At 39.9% G+C, this 26,225-nt stretch overlaps 1 protein-coding gene across 6 annotated transcripts in view; it reads left to right on the forward strand.

The window, feature by feature from the left end:
• The window catches only part of BCLAF3 (BCLAF1 and THRAP3 family member 3), a 32,615-nt gene that overhangs the window by 1,401 nt on the left and 4,989 nt on the right, over positions 1–26,225 (forward strand). For 3 of the 6 annotated variants that reach the window (XM_082220591.1, XM_082220587.1, XM_082220588.1), the window contains exons 2-9: positions 10,148–10,215; positions 10,816–11,391; positions 11,739–12,392; positions 15,137–15,315; positions 17,518–17,626; positions 18,593–18,656; positions 19,292–19,410; positions 22,786–22,900. In XM_082220591.1, the coding sequence (XP_082076717.1) occupies positions 10,175–10,215; positions 10,816–11,391; positions 11,739–12,392; positions 15,137–15,315; positions 17,518–17,626; positions 18,593–18,656; positions 19,292–19,410; positions 22,786–22,900 (1,857 nt within the window). In that variant the 5' untranslated portion in view covers positions 10,148–10,174. Of the gene's footprint in view, positions 1–6,900; positions 7,006–10,147; positions 10,216–10,815; positions 11,392–11,738; positions 12,393–15,136; positions 15,316–17,517; positions 17,627–18,592; positions 18,657–19,291; positions 19,411–22,785; positions 22,901–26,225 lie in introns of all 6 variants that reach the window. The other 3 variants (XM_082220589.1, XM_082220590.1, XM_082220592.1) reach the window with 2 other exon arrangements.

Consider the following 26,225-nt stretch of genomic DNA (forward strand, 5'->3'; position numbering starts at 1 on the left):
ATATCTGTTAGGTTAGGGCTGTAAAAATAACAGCTGGTCACCTGGTTTCTAAAAAAAATATTGGCTGGTTTCTAAAAATGTAATATGAGCACCTGAGTGATCTGAAATATATAGGTTGGTACAAAAGCAAGGAACCAGCTTGGACTGTTACAGAGGAAATCAGATGTTTGAGTGTCTACCTGCTTTCCTGCATTTGTGGTGCAACTTTCAAAGGAGAAACCTGTTTAACTACAATATGGTGAGATATGTAAGTTTGTATTTGTATATCGAACTCTCTCTTTTTCCATCTGCCAGAATGCCGCTTTGGATACCAGAAACCTGAAGCAGAGTTACAATAGTAGCCAACCAGATGTGTCTGAGAAGCCTGCAAACAGACATGAAGGCAATAGCCATCTCCTATTGATGCTTCAGATAAACTGGTACTTGGGAGAAGTGATAAAGATACAGTGGTGCCCCACAAGACGAAATTAATTCGTTCCGCAATTTTTGTCGTCTAGCGAATTTTTCGTCTTGCGAAGCACGAAATCCCATAGGAATGCATTGAAAATCAATTAATGCGTTCCTATGGTCAAAAAAAGTCCAAACAAAGCCAAATTTGGTACAACAACAGTTTATTAACTGCTCTTTAAAGTCACACATACTGTAAAGAGCAGTTCAAAAATTTAAGGGAAAATAAATTAACTTTATAAACAAAACATGTCTTTGTTTTTAGTCAAAGAAAAAAAGTCGCGAGACGTTTTCGTCTTGCGAAGCAAGCCCATAGGGGAAATTCGTCTTGCGAGGCAAATCGCGAACGGAAAAAACTTTCGTCTAGCGAGTTTTTTGTATTGCGAGGCATTCATCTTGCGGGGCACCACTGTAGACAGAAACATATGTTGAGAAGATAACAAGTGGGAACTGTTTTCATTACCCCTTTTCTTATCTCTTACCTAGGTAGCAACTATGGGTGTGGGTTGTTGCCTTGCTTGTGGAGTACCCAGACACATCTGATTGCCCACTGTGAGAACAGGATACTGGACTAGACAGACCTTTGGTCAGATCCAGCGGGTTGCTCTTATCTTTGTATTTGCACATGAGAGAACTCTTAAATAACTCTTTCATAAATGTCTGAAGTTTTGCTTTCCATTTCATTGGGTTCGTTGAGCGTTGTGATTTTTCATGGGGTGAAGAGAGGAGTGGTTGACAGTGCCTGGAATTGTTGGGTATCGCTCAGCAAAGTGCTATGCTTTTTAGCTTGTCTGTAGGGCTGTGAACCTTTGGCAAGTTAATTTTCTTCAGATCTTAGACTTGCTCAGCAGAGTCTTATATGAATTCAGTTAGTTATAAATAATATAGTACATCTCCTTCTTACACTAAGTGTATAATTACAAATTCATTTTTGTTCAGTTGCCTTAGGGTGATTGTGCACATCTGCTCTTACTTCCCTAGGTTTTTATTTATATGCCCCAAAATTATAAAATGGAACTGATTGTCAGTTGTTCTTGGGCAATACAGTTTTGAAAGTTTCTATTTTAACAGTTTGGGTTATAGAATAAATTGCTATTTTTCTTTCACCTCTACATACATTGTACGCACCTGCTTTTTCCATAAGCTTAGGTGACTAGTGTCACTCTTCTTTTGGATTCTCTTTGCTTCAGAGTAGATGGAGCTGTGTTTGGTTGGAAACCACATTAATCATACTTTGAATAGACCCATTGAAATTGATTGACTTGTAATCTGTTTATTTCAGTAGATGTACTCTTGGAGTGTGACAAACATTGATTTAAATCCAATAGATTTAAATCAAATTTCCAATTTGGTGATATAATATATATTGCCTAAACAAAAGTGTTCATGTTGAAAAATACTGGTTTGCAAAGAAACAGAGTTTTTCTAATACATAGGAGTATAATCTAAAACCTCTAGTCATGGTTCCCACAAATCTTTGCACCACACAATTATATTTGCTGAAAGACAAGAGGAAGGCATAACTCTGAAATTTCATGAATTTCCATTTTGCTCTTTCTGCAAGCATGCAAGGACACTTAAGCAAAATGAATTGCTTGAAAACAAGGTTTTGTCTGAAGGTAGTTAAATGTGTTTGATTGTGAGATTGGCATTTGGAATATGATTTTCAAAGCATCCATAGCAGTGAAAAAACTAATCAATTTGTGACTTTGATTTTTTTTGTCACCTCTAATAGAATTGGCATCAGTTTGTTTGGCATAAGCATATGCTGTTGTGTTCTTTTTTTGAAGTTTCTTTATAGTTGATTTGTCAGCTTGCTGCTGGCATCCATCTCAAGAGTGATTCCGGCTCCAGGGTGAAGTCAAAGCACTGCGTTAGCAGCACTGAAAAAACCGCCCCGGGGTGCATGTCTGGGCAGGGTGTATGGAGGTCCTGGCTCACCCAGAAGACAATACCTCCTTCTCAGCCTTGCTGAAGTGGTCTAAAGGAAAGCAGAGCAATATGTTTGGCACGGGCACCAGCTTGGCTGCAGAGTTGCCAGGAGGAGATGTACAAGGTGTCATCAGCTGTCTTAGGGTCTCCGCTGTGAATTTATTGTCATCATTAAATTATCAATTTAAATACTTAAATTGAGTGCAGATATTTTGAAATGAATAAATATTAAATTTCAGTCATAGAAGTATGGTCACAAGACAATTTTCACTTTCTACCAGATTGTTTTTCAAAGCTAAATGCATTCTCCAGATGTAGTAGTCTGTTTAGACTGACATCCTGGTTTCCACTGCCCTAGGGCAGGGCTGTGGAAAAAATCATTCAAAACCATCTAATACAAATCTTGTGGCAAAATTGAACTGTGCTTGTTGTGGCAGCAAGTTTTATAAGAAAGAACTTTAAACTCTTGGATAAATATCTTGTTTCAGGCACTGTTCTTTCTATAAAAATGATGGAGGGAGGAACTACATTATGTAAACTTTCTTTGAAGACCTTAGGTAGGCAGGCAAATTTGTGTGAGATATATAGCTTGTTGCCTGGCTTCCTATGGCAAGTATCACCTCCAGGCCACTATATAATGAACCTTTGCTAAACTGGAAGAGCTGATTATTATTTTTCTTTCAAACCTCAGATGTTCTACAAATGACTAATAAGAGTGTGTGTCAACACAAGGACTGGTAACTTACAGACTTCTTTTTCAAAGCTGATATGTGCTCAAACATGCATAATGCAAAGTAGTTAAAGGAGTAGTTAAAGTGTTGTATGTTGAAGAGAACATCTCAAGTTGTACAATATTATGTCCATGCTCTGCTTTCTAGCACCTACTGCGCGAATACCATAGTAAGTACACAATGTAAACATTTTAAGTATTGTGAGATAGGACTACACTGGTACCTTGGTTCTCGAACTTAATCCATTCCAGGAGTCTGTTCGACTCTCGAAACCATTCAAAAACCAAGGTGCGGCTTCCAGGTGACTGCAGGAGCTTTCTGCACGCAAGCGGAAGCCGTGTCGGACGTTTGGCTTCCAAAAAACATTTGCAAACTGGAACACTTACTTCTGGGTTTGCGGCGTTCGAGAGCTGATTTGTTCAGGAGCCAAGCCATTTGAGTACTAAGGTACCACTGTATCTTCAGTAAATATTAGAAACAAAAAGGAATTAAGCATAACGTGAGGAAAAACCTCAATAGTACAGTTAAAAATGCAAAAAACAATTCTGTGTAACTGTTATTTGTAGAGCATAATCACAGACCCCTTTCTCCTTTTTATAACAGTTTCAGCAAGAATGGCACCAACATCCATCTGACTCAGGGATCATTTAGAATTAATAATAATTTATAATAACATATTTTTTTTATACCCCGGACATCTGGCTGGGTTTCCCCAGCCCCTGTTTCCGTCAAATGTAGTTTTACAGCAGCTTTACAGCTTAGTGTTCTGGTTCTTATTGCATTAACAAAAACCTTAACAAAATATGCAAGGGATTTCTTATACAGACTCCAAGAAAATTGATACTGCTAAAAAAAGTAAAGTATGTTGTTCATGCTACCATCACTTGGCTCATAGTAACTCCAGGAGGCCTTGAGCAGATTTGCAACATACTGTTGCCAATTTCCTTTCTTCCTTGTTCCTGTGTGGTTACCAACTAAACTACTGTACCATGCACTCCATTAACCTGCTCACCTAAAAATCTCTCATAGTGAGGAGAGACGGATGAGAAGTTGATCATCAAGCCAAAGCCTCTGGGTTTCTCGCATCTAGCATATATACTTTTGTGGAGGGCTTCAGGCCAAACAGTAGTGTTTTCCTTTAATCATGACTTTTATTCTGGAAGCACCAGTGCCTAATTCTATCCATATGCATTTGTAGCTGCCAGATCTTTGGATTCTAGCATTGTAGTCCATTTTGGAGTACTTTAATGCATTCTTGGAAAAAGCTAGCCAGCCTTGGTTTGTGTGTAACACTGGTGTTTATTGTGCTAGGTTATGCAATGTTCCCTCTGCAGTATGCTAAATTAACTGAAGCAAAAGCAGCAATACCCATGGATGCAGAAGAATTTTAGCTGTTGTCAAGGTGGCAGCCACAGTTTTCCAGTATAAAAAAATGTTTTAAAAATCCCTGAGTATCTACAGCCAAGCTAGTTTTGATTTCTCCCCTAATTTCATAGGGGGAGCAGGATAGAAACCCTGTTGTGCAAGTGAAAGCCCTTAAACAGGGGTTTGCACTGGTGGCGTTTGTTAGGTGAATTCTACCCACATAATTTTTAGACTATATCAATGTGTAAGCCTTTGACTGTTTCATAAATTGCAGTGTAAAGGATAAAATAGGGCAATTGATGAAGCCCATGTAAAGTTTTGAATAGTAACGGTTTGAGGGTTTTACCTGAGGTAACCTGAAAAAGGTGAAACTTTCCATGTGATGACAGTGTCCTACACTGCCATGATTCTCAGTGTGGAGCACTTTGGTTCTCTTAACTAGTTGGCTGGTACAGGATGAGGTGAAAGCTTTATCCAGCCTAACAGCAAAGCACCCCTTCCTGGTCATGGGGTGATCCATTGCCACCAGATAACAAGGACAGTGGTAGAGTTCTTCTACTCACCCCCAAGAGACAAATGCTGCTTTTGCCTTGTGGCAGAAGGTCATGTACCTTTTGCCTTCCCAAATCTTCCTGTATTAGACACATAGTTATTAATAATGACAGAAACAGATTTGTGTTTCTTGTCAATGTAAGAGTAAAGGTAAAGGGAACCCTGACCATTAGGTCCAGTCGTAGCCAACTCTGGGGTTGCGGCGCTCATCTTGCTTTATTGGCCGAGGGAGCCGGCGTACAGCTTCCGGGTCATGTGGCCAGCATGACTAAGCCGCTTCTGGTGAACCAGAGCAGCGCACAGAAATGCCATTTACCTTCCCCCCGCAGCGGTACCTATTTATCTACTTGCACTTTGATGTGCTTTCAAACTGCTGGGTTGGCAGGAGCAGGGACCGAGCAACGGGAGCTCACCCCGTTGTGGGGATTCAAACCGCCGACCTTCTGATCGGCAAGTCCTAGGCTCTGTGGTTTAACCCACAGCACCACCCGCGTCCCTACAATGTAAGAGTAGGGCTATATAAATTCACCCTGGCTGTTGAATACCCCATTATCAGAATGTGAGGCCTAGTCCCAGGATGCTCTTGAGGGCTGCTGTTCACCTGAGAGCTCAAAGTGTGTGTGTGTGTGTGTGTGTGTGTGTAGTGCAGTCCTAACCATGTCTACTCAGAAGTAATTCTTGTTGGATTCAGTGGGGTTTACAGGTATGTGGGGTTAGGATTGTAGTCTGAACCTCATATTTTGTTCTAGTCATGACTGTCTAAGATGAGACATAATCAGGGGTCCTGTGGGGTTGGGATTCTGTAAACAGTTTCCTCAGTGGCAGCTGGGAAAAGGAAGGGACCTGTGAGTCAATTCCTGGATCTGTGATTCTGAGTGAAGCGACTGAAGCAATAGCAAGGTTAGAGTAGGTGCTGTAGAAATGAACCAGGCATAAAGGGGGACAGGCAGCATGCAGAGCAACAAAAGCCTGTTCAAATGTCATTTTGGGGGTTCTAAACTTCTACGTGTTGCATTGTCAAGGTGGAAGAAATAAAAACGTTTCCTATTTCTCAGGGATATGGTTTATATAACAAGTCATTTGACAACCTTTGTGCTTTTCAAACTCATTAGAACTTGCCATTTTCATTTCTGTTGTGGTTTGACTCTGTGGAACATCTGGAGCATGGTGATGAGGTTGAGATGAGGGGCAGAATATGACCTTTGAAAATAATTTTATGTAATCGTTAGGGACTCACAGAACCAAGATTGCTTATTGTTGCTTTGATTTGGATGGGTGTGAAGGGTGGGAAGGAGAGGAGAAGTCAAACACATATCTTCAATTTTCATTCCTGCATAATGAATCCTATAACCTTCCTCATTTTATAGATCTTTCTTTTCTAACACTTTTAAATATCTTACCTTTCCATTAGGCAAAGTCAAATGCCATTCAGGCTATTAGTTACATAGATGTTTCAGAAACAGATGACAATACAAGAAAGCAGTTGTCAGTCTGAAAGTATCCTCTGTTGAAAACTGGATAGAAGCCAGTGACCATGACAAAGGTTGTGTTCTTGCATATCTCTCTGTGTAAGGACATTTCCTCAAAAAAAGAAATTACTGCTCTGGTGACTGAGACTTTATCTTAAATTATTTTTAGTGAGTCTTATTGTGAAGCATGTGAAGCCTTGGCATGTTGTGCTGATATCTTTACAAAGGAATTCCAAGTGTTTGCCCCAAATGTCAACATTTTCTAAACGTTGTCTTGTGGATTTCAAAATGGTTTGTTGATGCCTTCCAGTCCCCATAGAAAAAGGGACCTTACCTTACTTCTGACTAAAACGTGAATTTGTATTGCACCTGAGCTACTGACAACAGGTTTTACTTACTTACAGAAATGTAAAGGCATGCCACAAAATCCACCCATTTGCCTAAAGCAGTTACATCCTAGGCTTGGCAGCTGCCATCCACCCACAAAGGTTGAAGTCACAGGGAATAGAGTAAGCCTTTGGAATAACTTTTTAAATTATGTCTCTTCATCTAAAGGAGTGTCATATGTGCATCTGTTTATCATCCAGAGCTATTTCCCAAAACATTTTGTTTCCTGTAGTTTAATTTTGGTAGCCAGCAGAAGGAAGGATGAGCAGATTCAAGTTGTATTAAAAGGATGTAAGGATTTGGGTAAATATATAAATCATTGTTCACATTTCTTTGAAGAGTAGCAAAACAAATTGAGTAACTTTGGTAGTAATTTTTTTGTCCTCTAAATGGATTAAACATCCCTGTCAAGATGTTAAATGACTTGACTTTGGGGTGAATTTTAAAGACTCTTATGTGAACGGTTTCTTTCCACAAGGTGAAAGGAGTGTCTGTCCTGTAAATTATGCTAGTACTCTTTATCCCGAAGCAAGATCCTATGCATGATGTCAGTCTTTCCCACGCTACCAATGTGATTGCATTGCTGTTTGGATGACAAGTCCTTTTTCTTGGCTGTGATTTCTGTCACACATATCCAACTTTGGGATTGGTAGGGCTGTGATTTTTATGGTATTTTTCTTGGCTTTGTGTAGTCATTTGGGACATGGATAGGACTGTTATTCTATTCGTAAGTGAGCACTGTCTAGAAACACTTCTGATATTAGAACATATTTCATGTTGCTGCTCCATTAATGAGTGAAAAACTGAATATGTAAGACAGTAGGCAAGAGAAGATGTTCATTTTACAATACTCTGTGCAAAAGGTAAAGGGACCCCTGACTGTTAGGCCCAGTCGCAGATGACTCTGGGGTTGCGGCACTCATCTTGCTTTACTGGCCGAGTACAGCTTCCGGGTCATGTGGCCAGCATGACTAAGCCACTTCTGGCGAACCAGAGCAGTGCACAGAAACACTGTTTACCTTCCTGCCGGAGTGGTACCTACTTATCTACTTGCACTTTGACGTGCTTTTGAACTGCTAGGTTGGCAGGAGCAGGGACTGAGCAACGGGAGCTCACCCCGTCATGGGGATTCGAACCGCCGGCCTTCTGATCGGCAGGTCCTAGGCTCTGTGGTTTAACCCACAGCGCCACCCGCGTCCCAGCAAAAGATAGGACTCTGTTAAAACAAACAAAGAAAGGGATATGTTTGCAAATACGGTGCATGGAAAAAGGACCTGTTTGGTTGGTTCACCCCACAACATATGAATATTATCTTCTAATCAGTAGCAGGGTTGGTATGTTGAAGAAAACAACAACAAAGACTCTTATGATTCCTTAATGGGAGCAGATTTGTTGTAATGCATCTGGTGAAGTAGACTGGCTTGTGTTACTATATTCATTGGCCTTTAATAAATTATTTGAAATATTTTTGTTGAATAGACAGAGCATTGTTATACTGTAGTTTGATAATAACATTAAAACAGTGCCTGGCTGAAAAATCCTTGCCTATTTGAAAAGGTTTAAATGGCACATACTTTACTTCCATCATTTTCTTCACATCTGGAGAAAGTGACTCTGCAGCCACTGAAGATGCCATGCCTCTCAGGTTTTTACTGAACAGTTTTTGCTGTGCAGATTTCACATATGGATGGCACTACCAAACTGACCATAGAAGTACTATGGAATATTGTAAAAGAGGCCACAAAAGTGGGCAGTATTGTGTAGCAATCCCAGATTGCAGTATACTTGGATGCCTCTATGTTAGTTGCTACCACTTCCCTGAATGTAGTTGTTCAGGTAGATATAATAAGCAAACACCACACCCCTATGTGCAGAGACAATGACTAGGTCTCAGCTGGGATTCAGAAATAGAATTTAACGAACTATGAGTAATCCTGACATAAATATATTACATACTCTGCAGCTAATTTTTTATTGTCCAGGGAGCCTTTGAACTTGTGCTTTTAAAGTTGCCTTATACAGTGGTACCTCAGGTTACATACGCTTCAGATTACATGCGCTTCAGGTTACATTCTCCGCTAACCCAGAAATAGTGCTTCAGGTTAAGAATTTTGCTTCAGGATAAGAACAGAAATCGTGCTCCGGCGGTGCGGCAGCAGCGGGAGGCCCCATTAGCTAAAGTGGTGCTTCAGGTTAAGAACAGTTTCAGGTTAAGTACGGACCTCTGGAACAAATTAAGTACTTAACCCGAGGTACAACTGTACATGCCTTATACAAGCTGCTTATGAATATAAGGTTATCTCAAATACTTCCACTTTTTATAAGTAGGTGTTCTGAAAACCTGGGATTCCCGCATTGATTTACTAGCTTCTTAACAGAGCTAGTTTATACCAATTAAATTCCCACTAATCCAACTTATCCAGAAGTGCCATAGCTGAAGCTTCTGAGCAGTATTTGAGTCGCGGGCTCATTTTTGTCCACGGGGTAAAAGGAGCATTCGGCTCCGCCCCTCCCTCTTTCCTTTATCTGCACACGATTTCAAGACTGGAAGATGGAGTTTCCGTTAGCAGGATGACTTTCTGTTTATAGATTTATGTTGTTGTAGCCTCCCCAGCGGCCGAAGTATTTGCTGTGGCCCTCTAAAAAAAGCTCATCCACCTTGACCCGCACCCCCCCAATGGGTAGATCACTTCCACTTTCATATTCTGTGAATAGATCACAGTCTCTTGGGAGTTGGACATCCCTGATATAGATGAAGTGGATTAGGCTCATCTCCCATTGTTTTTGTATATGATGTTCTTTGGTGATCCTTCAGCCTCTACATCTCACACGCTGTTCTAAAACATCCTCCAAAAAATCCTCCTACAAAACAGATTTTATTTGTGTGGTATAGAAGGGGATTGTAGATGTGAAGGAGAACTGAGATGGCCAGGATTCCTGTTCCTGTTCTGATCCAATAGAAGGTTCTATTGGATCAAAGAGCCTCTTTCATCAGCAGGAAGGCACCAGTTGGATGCAATCTATCAGCACTAACTTGCAGAAATGAAGTCAGCAAATTGCTACTACTTTGCTTTAAAGGAATAGCTTATACAAATGTTCTATTTCGTTTTTCATTTCCACAATGTGGCTGTTCATTTAAACATTAAAAAAAGCCTAAACTAAAGTACTCTGATATTGTGTAAACATTTTAAAATGGTTATCTATTTTAATTGTAACAGATCCCAATTATTAATAAGTAGTCATTTGTTTATATTTTCTTTATAGATTCAATAAATTAATTGATAGGAAAAGATGGTTAGATCACGATCAAGATCACCAAGATGGAAACGAAGGTAAATGTCCATATTTTTCTACGGATCATAAAGGTTTCTCTTAACTTACTAGAAGAGAGCCTTAAATGATGTTGTCAGAAGGGACTTTTTCAGGGTTTGAATGAGGCTGAGTCCTAATAATGTAGAACAGTAAATATGTTCAGGACTCCACATGTGAAAGAGATTCTGATAATAGAAATGCAAGTTTAGTGTTTTCTCCTTTCTTCACATTAGTGTTCTAATGCCTATTTGAATGGAGTTGGAATGACTGCATATAAGGAGAGGCTTACTAAGTGTGATTCATTAGATCAGAGCAAGCTTTGTGTGCACAACTCCTGAGAGATTCCTGTTTGTATAATGGAGAAGATCTGCTTACAGGAACCTGTTATTTGTGTTTATTGTCCTTTTAAGTATCAGGACATGCATTTTAATTTACTTTAAAATGGGAGAGACTACAAGTCGCAACTGCAAAGCTCCCATGTGCTAGTTAAAATGCGATACTCAGGGTAATTTCAGCCAGAGACTTTTGGACTCGGTTTGTGATAAGAGCCTAAAATTCACAAAAAGAAGCTGTATTACAGTAGTTAAAATGGAATTGTGTTTTTGTGTGTTTATATGTAGGTCTTTATCGCCTGCCTTCAGGAGTCAGGAACACAACAGACAAAGGCACAATCATAGCAATTATGACTGTGAATACAAAGGTTTCCGGAAAGATGCAAAGAAGCCTATGCCGTGGAGAGTGGAAGATGGGAAATATGGACAAGCCAGTACTAGATATGCACCACATGACACTAACCACCACCGACTTTATGAATGTAGGTCATATTCACCAACTCTGAAAAGAATCCCTTCGGAAGATATGTACAGTCACAAACCTTGTAGGACACATTCACCAGAAAGGAATGCTGATATCGGAAGATGCCACTTTCCTTCCAGATATCCAGAAATGTCTCGCAAAGAACACAACCATTCTTTTTATCCGTCCAAAACACGTGACAGAGAGATGCATGAAGACCCCCGAGCTGCTGCTGGAAATACAAAAGGGATGAAGACTTTCCATGAGCCATTAGGAACTAACTTTGAAAGGAAGTGGAATGAAAATGACTTGAGGCACCACCAGTTACAAGAAGACAAGTATACTCAATCACCTCGAAGATGTTCTAGTGAATTTATGCCAAGGAGCTCTTTGCAGAAGAGGTAGAGAAATTGCCCAGTTTTAATGGTTTTTTTAAATGGTGTAAAGCCTCAAGTGAAAGTCGATTGTCCTTATAGTTGAAGATTCTACCCTGAAAACCATTTTTTTTGCTAACAGAATAAAACATAGTTTAATTGTGGGCTGCTGGTGGTAGAGCAGTATTGTATCTTTTAAATTAATCCTGTTGGTGGCTAGCATATAAAAGGATCATAATTTCCCCTCTCTTTAGTGGCTTGAGGGATCATGGGGTGACACATTCTACATAAAGCCTGTGTTTTCCAGCATTCTGCATACGTAAGTTCTCATTTTCTTCCTTACTGCAAGTATAAACTACTTTATGTCAACACAGGTATCCTGAAGATCGTGATAACAGAGAATATGGGCACACGTCTAAAAGGGCTAAAGAATTGGAGAGGTATGATGATAGAGAAGTAGCAAGTAATTCCAAGTGGAAGCAAGATCATTCTTCACTCAACCAAGAAAAGGGAGAGCAAAGAATCCCTGGTCTTCAAACCCATCGGCCTGTTGTAAAGGAGTACAGTGATAGCTGTCAAACAAAGATTACATATGACTATAGTCAGAAACGTCATAGACATCCAGATGGAGGGAAATATATATCTGATGAAAGAGCAGAGAAATATATGAAGGTGGAAGAGAAGAAATATAATTCTCCTAAAGAGGCTTGGAATAGCAAATATTCAAATTACTATAACAGTGAAAGAGTCAGGCACACAGAAGACCCTCATACAGAAGCATCAGTTAAATATATTTCGGGAAAAGGCTGCAATTCATATGTTAAATCTCACAAAAGTGATGCTGATCTTTTACCCTTTGATCAAAAAGAGAAGGAAAGACTCAGGAAAGAAATGGATTTTAGGGGAAGGAGAGACCAGCATGACACTCACCACAAAATCTCAGATGTAAAAGTGTCTGATGTCCACCACACAAGAAAGGAAAAACTCACAGTCAAAGTGGATATGAAGAAAACCATAAATAAATACAGGTATTGCCTTTTGGATTTTTGTGTGTGTATGTTGTATACATGTATGTATAGATATATATGATATAAAACAGCAGTCCATTGTAGGTCAAGGAAGAGAGTGGAACTTGAGACCAAGGAAAACTAACTTGAGTGTTGGGGCAGTCTAAAGAAGAGTAGGGGTGTCCTGAAGTGCAGCTACTGCTTTCCAAAAGCAAAAAATGTAATTTGGCTTCTGACCAGTTCTGTACAAGACCTCTGTACAGTGGTACCTTGGTTCTCAAACTTAATCCGTTCTGGGAGTCTGTTCGACTCCCGAAACCATTCGAAAACCAAGGCACGGCTTCCGATTGACTGCAGGAGCTTTCTGCACTCAAGCGGAAGTTGCATCAGACCTTTGGCTTCTGAAGAACGTTCGCAAACCAGAACACTTCTGGATTTGCGTCTTTTAGGAGCCAATTTATTCAACAACTAAGCCGTTCGAGAACCAAGATACTACTGTATTCAGAAAACTGAAGGGAGTGGCACAGTCCAGCTGAGCAGCATAACATCTATCCCCTTTGAGTGTTGGGTTGCAATTCCATATGGATAAGTGAAGTTTGAGGTCCCCTCCCTGTGCTGAAAAATTTCAGCATCTCATGAGATAGTCTTAGTGGATAGAGATTTAGATAAGGGCAGTGTTCAAATTCTGTTTAAGTTGGCCTTGAGGAAGCCAGTAGCAGTCAAAACAAATATGATATGTTATCTATTTTTGTAAATTTTTCTTACTTCTTTACAAATGTTTTTCATTTCAAGTCCCTAAGCTCTTTATTTGGAAAGTTTTAGATACCTAATTACTCATCTCATGGTGCATTTTGTTAATAAGCATGCACTTATTGTTCAGTTTAAAATGTATGTGGTAAGTTGGAATTCAAATAATTTTATGTGGCCTTCTGCAAGCCCTCCAAAACATTGTTTGTGGACACCCCCACCCCACCCCCGAGAAACTGCTCCAGAAGATTAGCAAAACTGGGTTCTGCCCCAATATACTCTGCTGTCTGAGCCTAAGATAAAGGGCAGCTTCTCCCACAATTTCTGCCTTCATTCATCCCTCTCTTGGGTGGTGCATCTCAAGTAGGTAGCAGGATGGGATGGGGAAATTGACACAGTTCTTATGCACCCAATTGCTCTAGGTATCTGCATAGGCATTTTTGGATCCTGACCTATAAGCAGTGTGGTAAGAATTTTCTTCTACACCACCTCTTTGTCACCCAGGCGAGGGACCACCTTTAAATAAAACATGGAACCAAGGAAGAAAATCAAGTCCGGCACCCAGTTAGGGATCCAGAGTTTATTAGATACTATTGCAGTAGGACAGAGCCCAACTTAATGTGGTTGTTCTAGCCGAACCGCCACTTAAGAAGAAGATTTGCCCAGAGGAAAATCAGAACATAGCTTATATAGTAACTCAAACACAGTACACAAAGAGTCAGAAAACATCAAAGCATTCCTAAACATACTTCTGCATACATCAAAGAAGGTTACAAGTAAAACATGCATGGCTCCATACTAGTAACTTCATGCCACAACTACCTTGGGGTGCCCCTAAGTGCCCAGGCCATTTGGGTCTCAAATGTCCTGCTTTATCACTGTTTCCTTAGCAGCCAGGCCTTGGACAGGGCTGTTGACATTCCTGCCCTGTCTTGCTTCCCTTCATCCCCGAGCCATCTCAGGAAGCTTCAAAGATATGTTTGGATTCCCTCCCCAGTCCTAACTAGAACAACATCTTTAATGACCATTTGTGCCACCTTCAGGGTTAGATAGGGTTTATTGCTTATGGCCTAGAGAGCACAGGGGTTATAAAATATAGGCACACAGGAGCCATGCATAAAAACTTTTCAGTGCTGCATTCTATCTAAATGCCATTAATATTTGAAACATAATTAAATGAAAATATACACCCTGGGTCTCTGATTCTTATATCAGCAGTAGTCAAGAGCAAAACCTAGGGCAAAACGTTCAACATCTTCTCTAGTGTGAGAATCTGTGTTGTAACTTCTTGTGATGCATTATGCTGTAGATTTGTCAAATGGGAGAAAGAAGGGCTTTTCTGCGGGAGGACCCTAAAAGCTCCACGCAGGGACACCAGAGAATGAGAATGCAGTGTAGCCATTTGAAATACCATGGAATTCCATGCATCCAAGGCAAGGATATAAGGGAAGCACCTTCTTCCTTGGATAGCAGAAAGAGTAGAGGATTACAAACTGGAGATGGGAGAGAATCTTGTATGTACCATGTTCAAAAGAGGAGATAAGGCTTCTTCCTAAGATACTGATTTCTAATAGTGCTGAGCCAAATGTTTGGGGTCACCATTTTTAGCACAAAACGGTTTTCAGAGAATCCAGAATGATTTTTTAAAATTTGGCCCAGTGATGTCACTATTAACAGCAGAATAAGAAAGCAAACAAAAATGGCATTTAAGCAAAAGCTGTCTCCAGCATTTCTGTCCAGACTTAATTTTTGAGTTGTCCTCAGGGTGTTATAGGTTGAACTGACTCTTTGTGTTTGCTTTAATACTTGTGTGTGTATTGGTTGTGAAAAAGGGTAAGTACTTAAAGTGTTCCTAATATAAAAGTAATATGTATTACATTATGAAAATCGCAAACCTTTCCTTCATTTGTGGAATGCTTAGTTTTACTTTCCTTTGAAATAACCTTTTAAAATGTATTGTTACTGTTATGTTAAATATTTGAGGGAATATTTTCTAAACCTGTCTAAATTTATTCCAGGAGTGCATCTAGTCATATCATGGAGAGGCAGACATCATGTGATCTAGTAGCTGTGGGTAGAAAAACTGAAAAATTCCATCCAGTGTTTGAGCATATAAAATCTGTGACGCAGAAGGTAGAACAAAACCCATCAAAAGAATTTGCTCAGGAAATCATCACAATTATCCATCAAGTTAAAGGTGGTTACAGAGTGTTAGACATGCACATTATCTGTGGTGTAGTCTGCATCTTTGTGTTATCAAATTATTATGAATGTCATTAATCCAAGTAGCTCAGGATGTGTGAAACATCATATAGACTTCACAGAGTTGTGCAAGAATAATCCCTATTTAATGGTGGTACAATATTTTGCAGATTTCAGAGCAAGAAATTAGTAGTTTACCATAATAAATCCAGGAAATACTGCTTTCTACTCCTTAAATTAGAAATTTCATGTAGGACCTGTAACAAATTGTGTGCAGTGTGGAGTGCTCCTATTCAGGATACTCAGTTGAATTCTGCTACATAGTTTTCCATCTCCCTCCAATGGACAGTCACCATTCATTGGGTTTTTTGGGAGGAGGGAGTTCCCCACTAGGATTTTCTCCCTGAGCTCCTGTATATGGATGGTGTGATTTTGGCTACATAAGAGACTAGGAGAATTGCAATCACTATTAGTATATATGATTATTAGATTTATCATAAGATTGGCTCTCTGAGCTCTCACAATCTTTGTAAGAAGAAAGGAGAGACGTATTAGTGCTTTTTGGACTGTGAAACAGAGTCCTAGAAAACATTGAGCAATAATAAGAGGCAGTTTCCCTTTCTATATTATAACTCACGTGTAAGGTCAGTTTTAAATTAAAAAGACTGAACAAAAATATACCGTATTTTTTGCCCTATAGGACGCACTTTTTCCCCTCCAAAAATGAAGGGGATGTTGGGATATTTCCGTTCCACCTTAAAAGGGAGCAGGCTTTGTGAGTCACACAAAGTCTGAGCATGTCCTGTTCACAGGATGTTTATGTTCTGCTGTTCCTTTCGATTTCTCAGTCGGTTGGAGTCACTGACTCAGAACGGTCATGTTTTTCTTTGTTCTGTTCAATGCTAAATAAAGTCTGAAAATAATGCTCTTCTGCGGTGCAAGCTTTCTGGCTGTGTTTTCTGCTGATAAACAGTGTGCACAAGCCCCAGAATGCAGCCAATGTATTTCTGAGGCTTCGTGTCGCTAACTCCTGGATCTGCCTGTCTACGGGAGATCGATGGACGTCCGGCAGCCGGCCTGGGGCCATGATGGACTATATCTCCCTGGCAGTTTCCCAACAGGGGAAATGTGTGTGCGTCCTATGGGGCGAATGCAGGCTTTTGCTGAAGCCTGGAGAGCGAGAGGGGTCGGTGCGCACCGACCCCTCACGCTCTCCAGGCTTCGCACACCTCTCCGCAAGCAGCGGGAGCTCCGCAAGCAGCGGGAGCGCTCCCGCTGCTTGCGGAGAGTTGCCTGCATGCTGAAGCCTGCGGGTGCTGAGCTCAGCGCGTCCAGGCTTCGCGGACCTCTCTGCAAGCAGCGGGAGCGCTCCTGCTGCTTGCGGAGACTTGCCTGCATGCTGAAGCCTGCGCGCGCTCAGCTCATCCAGGATTCGCGCACCTCTCAGCAAGCAGCGGGAGCGCTCCCACGGCTTGCAGAGAGCTGCCTGTTTGGGGGCTGGGGTCGGGGGAAGCTCAAGCTTCCCCCGCCCCAGCCCCGTGCCTGGGGGGGGTATTTTTTCCCCTTTATTCCCCCCCAAAAAAACTAGGTGCACCTTATGGGACGGTGCATCCTATAGGGTGAAAAATACGGTAGTTGCATTTAACAAGTTATGGTCTCTTCAAGTCATATGAGGTTACCTAAACAGAAGTACACTTGAATTCAGGAGAAAATGAAATTATGTACACATATTCTAGATCTTTTGTCTTGTTGCCCATTTTGAACTTTTTATAAAAAGTAAGTATTGCTTTTATCTTTTGCATTTTGAGGTGTAAGTAATGTTGTTCACATCTTTAGAGGGGCATGTCTTTAGGACCTCAGAGAGTTATTGAGGGGCTGCCGAAGGCTAAATCTGTGGGTGGGATTCACCTAACGAGCTAATCAGTGAAAGCCCTCCTCAAGGATTTTTGTTTGTGCAATTAGGCTTCCCCCTCTCTTGCACAGATAGAGCCATTGGAAGAGAGTAACATGGAATTCCACTCATTATCATTAGAGATAATGTAGAGAGAGAGATATGGCTTTGGATATACAAAGCCATGAGGACATAAATAACTTCATAGCTTCATTGTCTCCAGCGTGTTAGTTTCAGCACCACTTTTAATGCTGAAATTGTAATGAAAAGGATTAACTTATTTTTCCCTATTTATCCTCTTCACAGCAGATTACTTTAAATCTCCTGATCTAACGTTACATGAGCGTTTCTCAAAAATAGAAGATAAGCCATTGGCAAATGAAGTTAAAAGACATTCAAATCCAGAAATTCACAGGTAAAATAAACGTACATTGGTCCAGTAAAAATCTTGCTCAGTAGTTGACAGACCATTTCTTTGCTACCTGGCATGCCTCTCACCATGGTTCAAAGCTCATTTCCATATCCTGGCTTGTTTGGACGCCGTTAACCATAGCTCCATGTTCAGATGTAATGAGAACTGTGCTTAGCCACAGCTTGCTTGCACAAAGGGAGCAAAGAAGTGGGAGCAAAGGGACTGCATGTGCATGCATGTTCATTCATATCTTCACTTCTATGCGAAGATTTGATCATCAGAGTGCAGTTGTGGAAACTTAGCACACAGAGTACAGCATACATAGGCCTGACCTATATTGGCTTTTTGTTGGTTAATGACTTTCGTTTATGCCTCCGGGATTTCAATCCTAATAGACATAAATTGCCTGACTAGGAATGTATACCGAACATGGTATTAAAACACAGCATTATCTTGAATATGAATGTGACCAAGCAGACATGTCTTTCCCACGTGCATCAATTCCTGGCCTCTGATTTTTGGACCTACTCCCATAGTCCATGTCAATATTTCCCAATCTGGTGCCTTACCACCAGCACCAGTAAAACTCCTAGTAGCTCAATGGTTGTAAAGATGCATTATGCAAGTATTTTTGTACTGCCACCCATACTTGCGTTGCTCACTAACCACACCTACCCCCTGCCAAACTTCCTTTGCTAACCTCCCACCCCTTCCTTTTACACGTCACCCAATCATCTCACAGCTCCTTCAACCTCCTGGGCCACCCTCCTCACTTTTTTGGTTGACCAGCTTAGCTTGCTTGCTCTGCCTGCTGTTACCATCCTACAGCTCACATGCCACATAAACTGCAGCATGACTTTTTTCTTACACAATATTATATAGTAAGATAATTCAGTTCCTATTGAAGTTAACTTTCTTGCTTCCATTTGACCCTCGTACTGATGCTGAATGATATGCTCATTATACCAGGAGAATTGATATGTCTTTGGCCGAACTTCAGAAAAAAAGAGCTGTTCCATGCAAGTCTGAGCAGGTATGTGTATTTTATTTTGGAATGTAAGGAAATTGTATTTTCAGTGACAGTATTGTAATTCTATAATGTCTTCATATTTTAAAGTGGTATAGACTAACTTAAATAATTTGTACCGGATGGATATATATATCTAATTTACTTACATTTATATCCCATCCTTTCTTCAAAGATACCAAGGAAGGGTTTGTGATTCTCCACACACACATAGGTGCTCCCCCACCCACCCAAACAACCCTGTGAAGTATGTTTCGTTGAGAGAAAGTGCCTGGGTCAACATCAAGTGAGCTTAATGGCTGAATGAGGATTTGGACCTGGGTCTTCAAAGCCCTCCCCCAACACTTAAATCAGTGGGGGCCAGTGTGATGCCCTCCAGATGTTAATGGAAACAAGTCCCACCATTGCTGCCTGGGACTGATGTGTATTGAGTTCCAGCACCATCTGCAGGGCACCCTGCTCTAAACCACTATACCGCATTAGAATCTTACGTCAACATAATCTGTGACACTGATCTCAAAAATTTGAAGCTCTTTGTTTTGTTGGTTTATTTCTTCTAATACTAATCTTGTTCATAAGAAAAAATGAAGAAAAATAAAAGTGAACTGTATCATTCTGTAAGCCATTTATTGTTTCTTTAGAGCGTGATGAGAGTTCTAGAAGATCCAAATGATCTAAGATATGACATTGAGAGAAGAAGAAAAGAAAGATTGCGGAATGAAGATGAGAACAACTTTTATATCGATGGTGCATCACATAGGTAATTGTGTTCAAATAACAGGTTGCACTTTTAAGTTCTGTTGCATTATATGAACTTTAAAACATATTTCATTTTAGAGTATTTTTTCCCCCTTTCCCCTCATCATTTTCAATGTAATATTCAAAGACACTTCAGAAATCCTATGGTTTTAATTTTCTATAATGTATTTAAAGGATAAATTAAAGTTAGCTTTGCTTTTGGCAGTAATCTTTAGGTCCTCCTTTCCCTGATGCAGTATATTGTATATGTTAGTCCCAATAATAATAGAGATGAGGATGAGAAGTCAAACTAGTTTAGACGCTAAACTGTCACCATGCTATGTTAGGCTGTGTGAGAGTAATGATGGACATAGGGTGTAGAAAAGTCTACTCATTTTTTCCTTCCTTTCATCTCTAGCTTGAGCTCAAGTAGGACTATACAGAAGGTTTTTGCTTTCTAGCCGCACAGCCCATTAGAGATGTCTCTTGCCTTTGGTGGTATGGGTAAACTTTGAGTCAGAAGTCTGAGGGTGGAGCTCTCATTATGCTTGCTTCGATTTGTCTGGTTGTCAAAGCCAGATGATGCCCACTCTGCCTGTAATCCCATTCTGCCAAGCAGCATCTTCTGGATCTCATCTCCCTCCAAACTAGTCACAGTTTTCCATGAGCATTTTCTCTCCCCATTCATGTATTCTGGAGGACAGCTGTTACTCTTTGGTCATCTCTACCACATGGGAATTACAACAAGAAGAATGATGATGTGCATGATGCATAGAGACAGGAGCGAGACACTGACTCTTATTGTCTGTCTTCAACACCCTTTTCATCAGTTTATCAAAAAAATATGAATCATGCTATTTTGCAGTACCTAAAAGATAATGTAGCTAATTGGCTTTATGGAGAGAAGTCCTAATTACATTGCTAACTGTGTATATATAGGGATGCTGGTATTGAATATGGTAATTGCAAGTGTGCAGTCTCTTCTATGACGAATAATTCAATATTCTGGGATGCTTTAGTTTTTTAAAAAAGTTTTGTAACCCATATTGATTTGAGGATAATTTTGAAAATGTATGGCTGATTTTTCTGAGGGTTTGTGATTCTTGAGTTCGAATGAACAAGTGGACCTGGTATGCATGTAACCAATCTTGTCTGTCTTTAGATTCCCTGTACCCATTCTCTTGGTCCCATCCTGTTGCTATTATTTCTTGGTTTCTTTCTCTGCAAACATTCTGTCTGTGCTCTTCGCCTTTCCCTCATCCTTATAAATTTTCAAATGGTTAAAACGCTGGATTTTGGAAGTCTTAGTTAATTAAGTTGTTTACTGAAAAATCTGATCAGTGAAATTTGGTTTAGATAGTATAGGATTTTAAAATTTCACAGTCCACATAGCCTTGACCAACTGTGACAGCAGCGCAAAGCAATATATCTCTTCAGTCATAGTGTTTGCAAAGTGCTGTCTGGCAAAGCTGTTCTGGGTGATGTATGGCCTGGTGAACTCTGGATGTCTCTGCTGGAAGATGAGTCATTCTTGGCTCTCTTTACTGAATTTGTCACCTATTTTGTAGACCAGATTACTCAATATTTAAATAAAGTTAGATCTTCTAATTGAATACAGAGTGTGAATTCACAGTGTCAGGAATTTAGCCTGGCTTTATTCGTTGAGATAATTTTAAGTCATTGTTACATCCAGTGAGCATATAGTGCTCAGGGGTACGTGACTGACTCAGAATAGTTCTGGCTCACAAAGGCCATTCGGAAGAAACTGAATTCTTTTATCAACTCCAGCCATTTGCCACTTTGTCTGCAATGCTTCTCTGCACTTGGATACTCTCTCCTTTTTAAACCACTAGTTTTTCTGGCTTTCAGCTTGCATATGGTACTGAGAATCTAATGCTCCTATTTTATAATTTCTGCCTAGCATAATTGGAATAATTGTATCCTGTTGACCCTCTTGCATCTTTCATTCCTTTAAAACCTCTAGAGAAGATTACTGTAATGTAAGTGGCTGCCCACAGAGACGGCTGGGATGCTTCAGCAAGCATAAAAGTAGTGGCCCATTTTCTGCCCAGATGAATTGCCAAGATCCCAGTTCCTTCTACCTGCTTTCCATTGTGCTCTCTTTTGATCTACTGAGAATGCCCTGTGGAAATTGCTATCCATGTGGTACATCCACTCCCATGAAAGGATTCTCAGTGGCTACCTCACTATTTAAGTGTCCTTCCTCACAACATTCCCAAATAGGAGGAACATCAGTAAGTGCTTTAAAACCTTATAGAAACTGGCTTTCAGTTGCCAGCATTATTTTGGTGGGTACTACGGTTTACATTTGATATTTTCTAGAAATATATTTTTGTTTGTTCAGTATCTGGCCAATTATGTTTACAGATTTAAGACATATCACGTAAATATTTGGTAATTCCCCAATTTTATGCATTTGAAGCAAAATACAGCTTCTCATTCTTGACACTTAGGGGACTTCATATAGAACTCTGTAAAACTGATGCATCCAAACTTGATGGAAATAATGCAGAGAAAAAAGGATTTCATCCTAGGTTTTTGCATAAATACTGTTGTGATTTTTCACAACTTGCAGTTTGCAATCATGCAGAAACATTTAATTTCGGCATAAAGAATGTGGCACAGACAAGGATGCTTTGTATATATGATATTTGTTGTGGAAACCTATGGCTTTCCATGAGACTCTTCCCTCTTGATTGCTTGTTTGTGTCTGAAAAAGTGTCTGTTTATGAGAAATGTCTTCAGCTCTCAAAAATGTAAGTTACCCATAGTAACAAGAATACACATTAATTTTTTTAATGGGTATTGGCTGTTATTGATTCATCCAACAGAGAACCTGCATTGTTTTTATATTTCTCCCCAGTCAGGTTATGAAGGCTTCATAGCAACATACTCAAGAGTATCCTTGGGTTTATTTTAGTGACCTTTACATTCAGTACTCTGCATTTTTGTCTGCATGGATATTTTATTTCATTTCATTTTATCCTGTTTAGTCATAAAAACCTAAATGGATTATGTAAAACATGCATAAATATTACTTATAAAATCAGATATTTAAAACAAGCTAGCTTATTTTCTTCAAAACCAACCATTTTAAAAATACACATTTAAAAATTGCATATTAAAATACATGCTAAATTTGCATGTCTAGGTAGACTTGCTTAAACAAAAGACTTTAGCAGGGATTTAAAACAGTGCACTGAATGTGCCTGCTTGATATCAATGGGTAGGGAGGATTAGCCTGGCTGGCTAGTGAGTTTATGATCATGGATTAATATATATATATATAGGTTATTTGATCCTAATTTTAAAATGCTGTGCTGTTAGACATGGCATCATTTTAGTTTTCGCAGCTTTTAATATTGTGTCTGTTTAGGGATGAACAGAGTTGTAGCTTTCCAAAATTACGAAACACTCAAACGTATGGATTCCAAAAACCTGCGAGATTTCTAAGACCGCCTTTCAGGAAGTTTATTAGGAAGCCTCACATGGTAAGTTGAAATTATTATTACTTGAACACAGTGTCTGACTATTAAATTGGTTCTTTATCAGGTAGTCAGGGATGCATTTTTGTAGCCCATTAAAAACTGCAAACACTAACAAGGCTTATCTTGTGCCCTGTATATAATTTTTTTTGAGGAAACCCCCAGTTTAAGTTATTTTCAGGCTGTTCCGTATAAAAAACTATATAATGAATGACTGAGTCACTGGATACTTTTTACAACTTTGTTGTTTTCAGGTTGTACAGTTCAATAGTAAACAAACTGTGGCATGATAACCAATGGAAGTTTCCACTCTCCAGCAGAAATATACTAAAAGTTCCTCTTTCCACAGAGCCAGCACAGCCTTAACCTACTCACTTTCACATTCATATATAAACCCAGCTTGAAAGGGGAAAGCATATAAGGCAGAGCAGCAAGACTCTATCTCCCCACGTCTCATTTTCTGCATGATTTTTCTTCGAAATTAAACTTTGTCACCAACTCCCTTGCAAATGTATTGCGCACAATTGAGAACACAGTCTCTCACCCACACACTTCCTCAAAAAAACAAAATTAGTCCTGGTTTCTCCTAATTCTACCCTAGCAGTTCTTGAAAAAATAATTTTCTGCTCAACTCTCCAACTTGCTTGCTTATTTGTTTAGGTATTTTGGGGCCATCTGCAAATATCTGCAGAGGAGATTTCTAAAATACATTGTACAACATCTATCTCAGGTTGGCTCTATTCTTGGCACCCGTCCCTACGTAGGGCATAAGTTGTCCCTCAGCAGGAATCTTTTCAAGACCAGGACAGAAGACCAATAAACCATTGTTTTGTTGACAGAAATCTGCTCCCAGGTGTCCCCCCCCCCTTTCCTTGCAGCAGCAGCTCTTGGCTTTTGTTTGCTTGTTTTCAGTTTGCCCAATGCCATTATAGAGTCGCTGAGGTGAGCTAGGGATGAGCCACAGCTGCTTTTTTCCTCCATGATAATTATGAGAGGGTGTGGAAGAGAAGAAGCCAAAAATGGAGGCAGCTCTCACTCTGTAGCTGAGGGATTTGTAGAGAGCCAGCATGGGGAAAGGAGATGGAACCTGCTGAGGCTACGATGAGCAACAGAAAAGCTTGTACAGAAAAGGAATTTAAGAAATGGTCTGGCTGACTCCCTTTTAGTTAGCCAGTTAGGAGGCTGGCAGAAATAGTGACTCAGAAGCAGCAGTTGGTCTGGCAGTTGAGTTTGCTGACTTAGTTGAGGAAATGCCAGCAGATGTTTCAAAAGAGCAAAATACCACAACTGCTTCTTGCTGGAGGTTGGTCATCAGATTTAAATCATGGTTGGTATGGGGAGAGTGGCAACAATATTCAGTGATGGCTGAGACACCCCCTTTCTAGTACTTAAGTACTCATCTCCCTGCTTTGTAGAGCAACAAATATTACTGCCCTTCTCCACTGCAACAGGGCTCTTCTCTTCTAGCCCTGCTTTGTTTGTTTATTTGTATGCCACCCTATATCCGGAGGTCTCAGGGCAGTTCACAGGATAAAATCATAACATAGAAACATGAAATACACAATCTATATAAAAACAAAAAGAACCCAGTAACCCCCACGTTCATTGCAGATGAATTATTACCTTTGAATCGGGTTCAGGGTTATACTGTAAATGCCCAAATGTTGTTGGTTCACTAATTGATTATCTAGGTAGGCAAAAAATGTTTGTAAACTCACTTGCAATGGACACCTAAACAAAGAAACATCTGATTCTGGAGTATACCCTCTCCTGTGTTTCTGTGCAACTATTGAAGAAAAAAGTTGTAAATATGCCAGAACAAGTCACAGGGGCAGATAGATAGATAGATAAATGAAGGAAGATAATCGTACTGGCAGATGGAAGAGTTGTGAAATAGAAAAAGGGAGAGGCCATGTTGTCCCATAGCACATTGCACAATTACACCTACACACAGTTGTATGTCACTGTTTTAAGGGGTGTCAGTATTGCAAAATAGTTGCACGGGCTAAAAAAAAGAAAAACTTGCATCTCTGGTCATAACCACACAAAAGAGAGTATTTTATTTCAATATATATATATATATATTTATATGGCTGCCACTAACTTATATTTCTTGAGCAAATATAACCTAGACTTCTTCGCACATCATGATAAGCCAGTATTCATGGCATAACTGTGAACAAGCAGACCTGCTGCTGCACACTTCTGAATTTCCCCCATTTTGTTCCACCCTGCCCAGAGCCCAGGAGCAACATGTCACAAGCTTTGCTTTAGCGTTTTATATGAACCAGCACTAGTAGTGCACTAGTTTCTCTGCAAATAAGCCACAAGTGGAAGCAAGAGATTTTGGGGAGGAACAAAATGCAGGCACTGGTTCAGAAGCCAAGGCTCATGGTTTGTTGTTCCCCGATCCAGGCAGGGTGGAGCGACATGGAATAGATTCAGCACTGTGTACTAGTGCAGTCCTTGCTCATGGTAAGTCATTGCCATGTAATGCAACCCCCTACATTAAAGAGCAAGCTAATAATGAAAAGCATTAATAAAAGCAGTAAAACTTTTTAATACAGAAAATAGCTCAATAGCATATTATCACAAACCTTGGCTCTTCGGTGGTTTCTCGTATCCCATATCAGAGTCTATATAATGGACAGAAATACTGAAATGTTAATTGTAGTTAACATTAGCTACTATGCAGTGTGACTAGCCAAAGGATATCAGTTGGATAATCCTTGGTTGATGAAAATAATTTCTTTACCAATCCAGTAGTGGACTTAAATGTATGCCAAGAAAGGCATGGAAATTATGAAGCATAGCACCATTTAAAAGTTTGCTTTCCCTGTGAAACAGTTTAAGTAGTACATTCTACACAGACGTCATTGGGGTCAGCAGTACTGAACCATGTAAAGTTTAAAACCTACATAAATCCACAGCTTTTGTGACATTTAAAATATTTTGCCAATAATTTATGTATAACATAACAGTTGCACAAATATAACAGTACAATAATAGTGAGTGGGGAATTGCCAGTAACAATAACAGCAAATCTCACAATGTATCATGTGCTGCTTTAGGAAAACATGTCAGTCACTACATGTTTGGTGGAGTTAGGGTATGGTTGCTTGAAAATATTTGCAGATGCATCAGGGGTCTCAGTGACCCCAAAAGCCAGATGTGCAAGTTTTATGCAGAATGATAGCTATGATTGGGGGAAAGAAAGGGGTTTTTTTATTCATGGCTTCCTTGGAAAATATCTGAGTCCATTACTAGATTGGTACAATCCATCTTCTGAGTCACAAGGAAGTGGGTTAAATGGTTTTTAAAATTCAGATTA

The sequence above is a fragment of the Podarcis vaucheri genome, assembly GCF_965113315.1.
Source record: "Podarcis vaucheri genome assembly, chromosome: 4".
NCBI lineage: Eukaryota > Metazoa > Chordata > Lepidosauria > Squamata > Lacertidae > Podarcis > Podarcis vaucheri.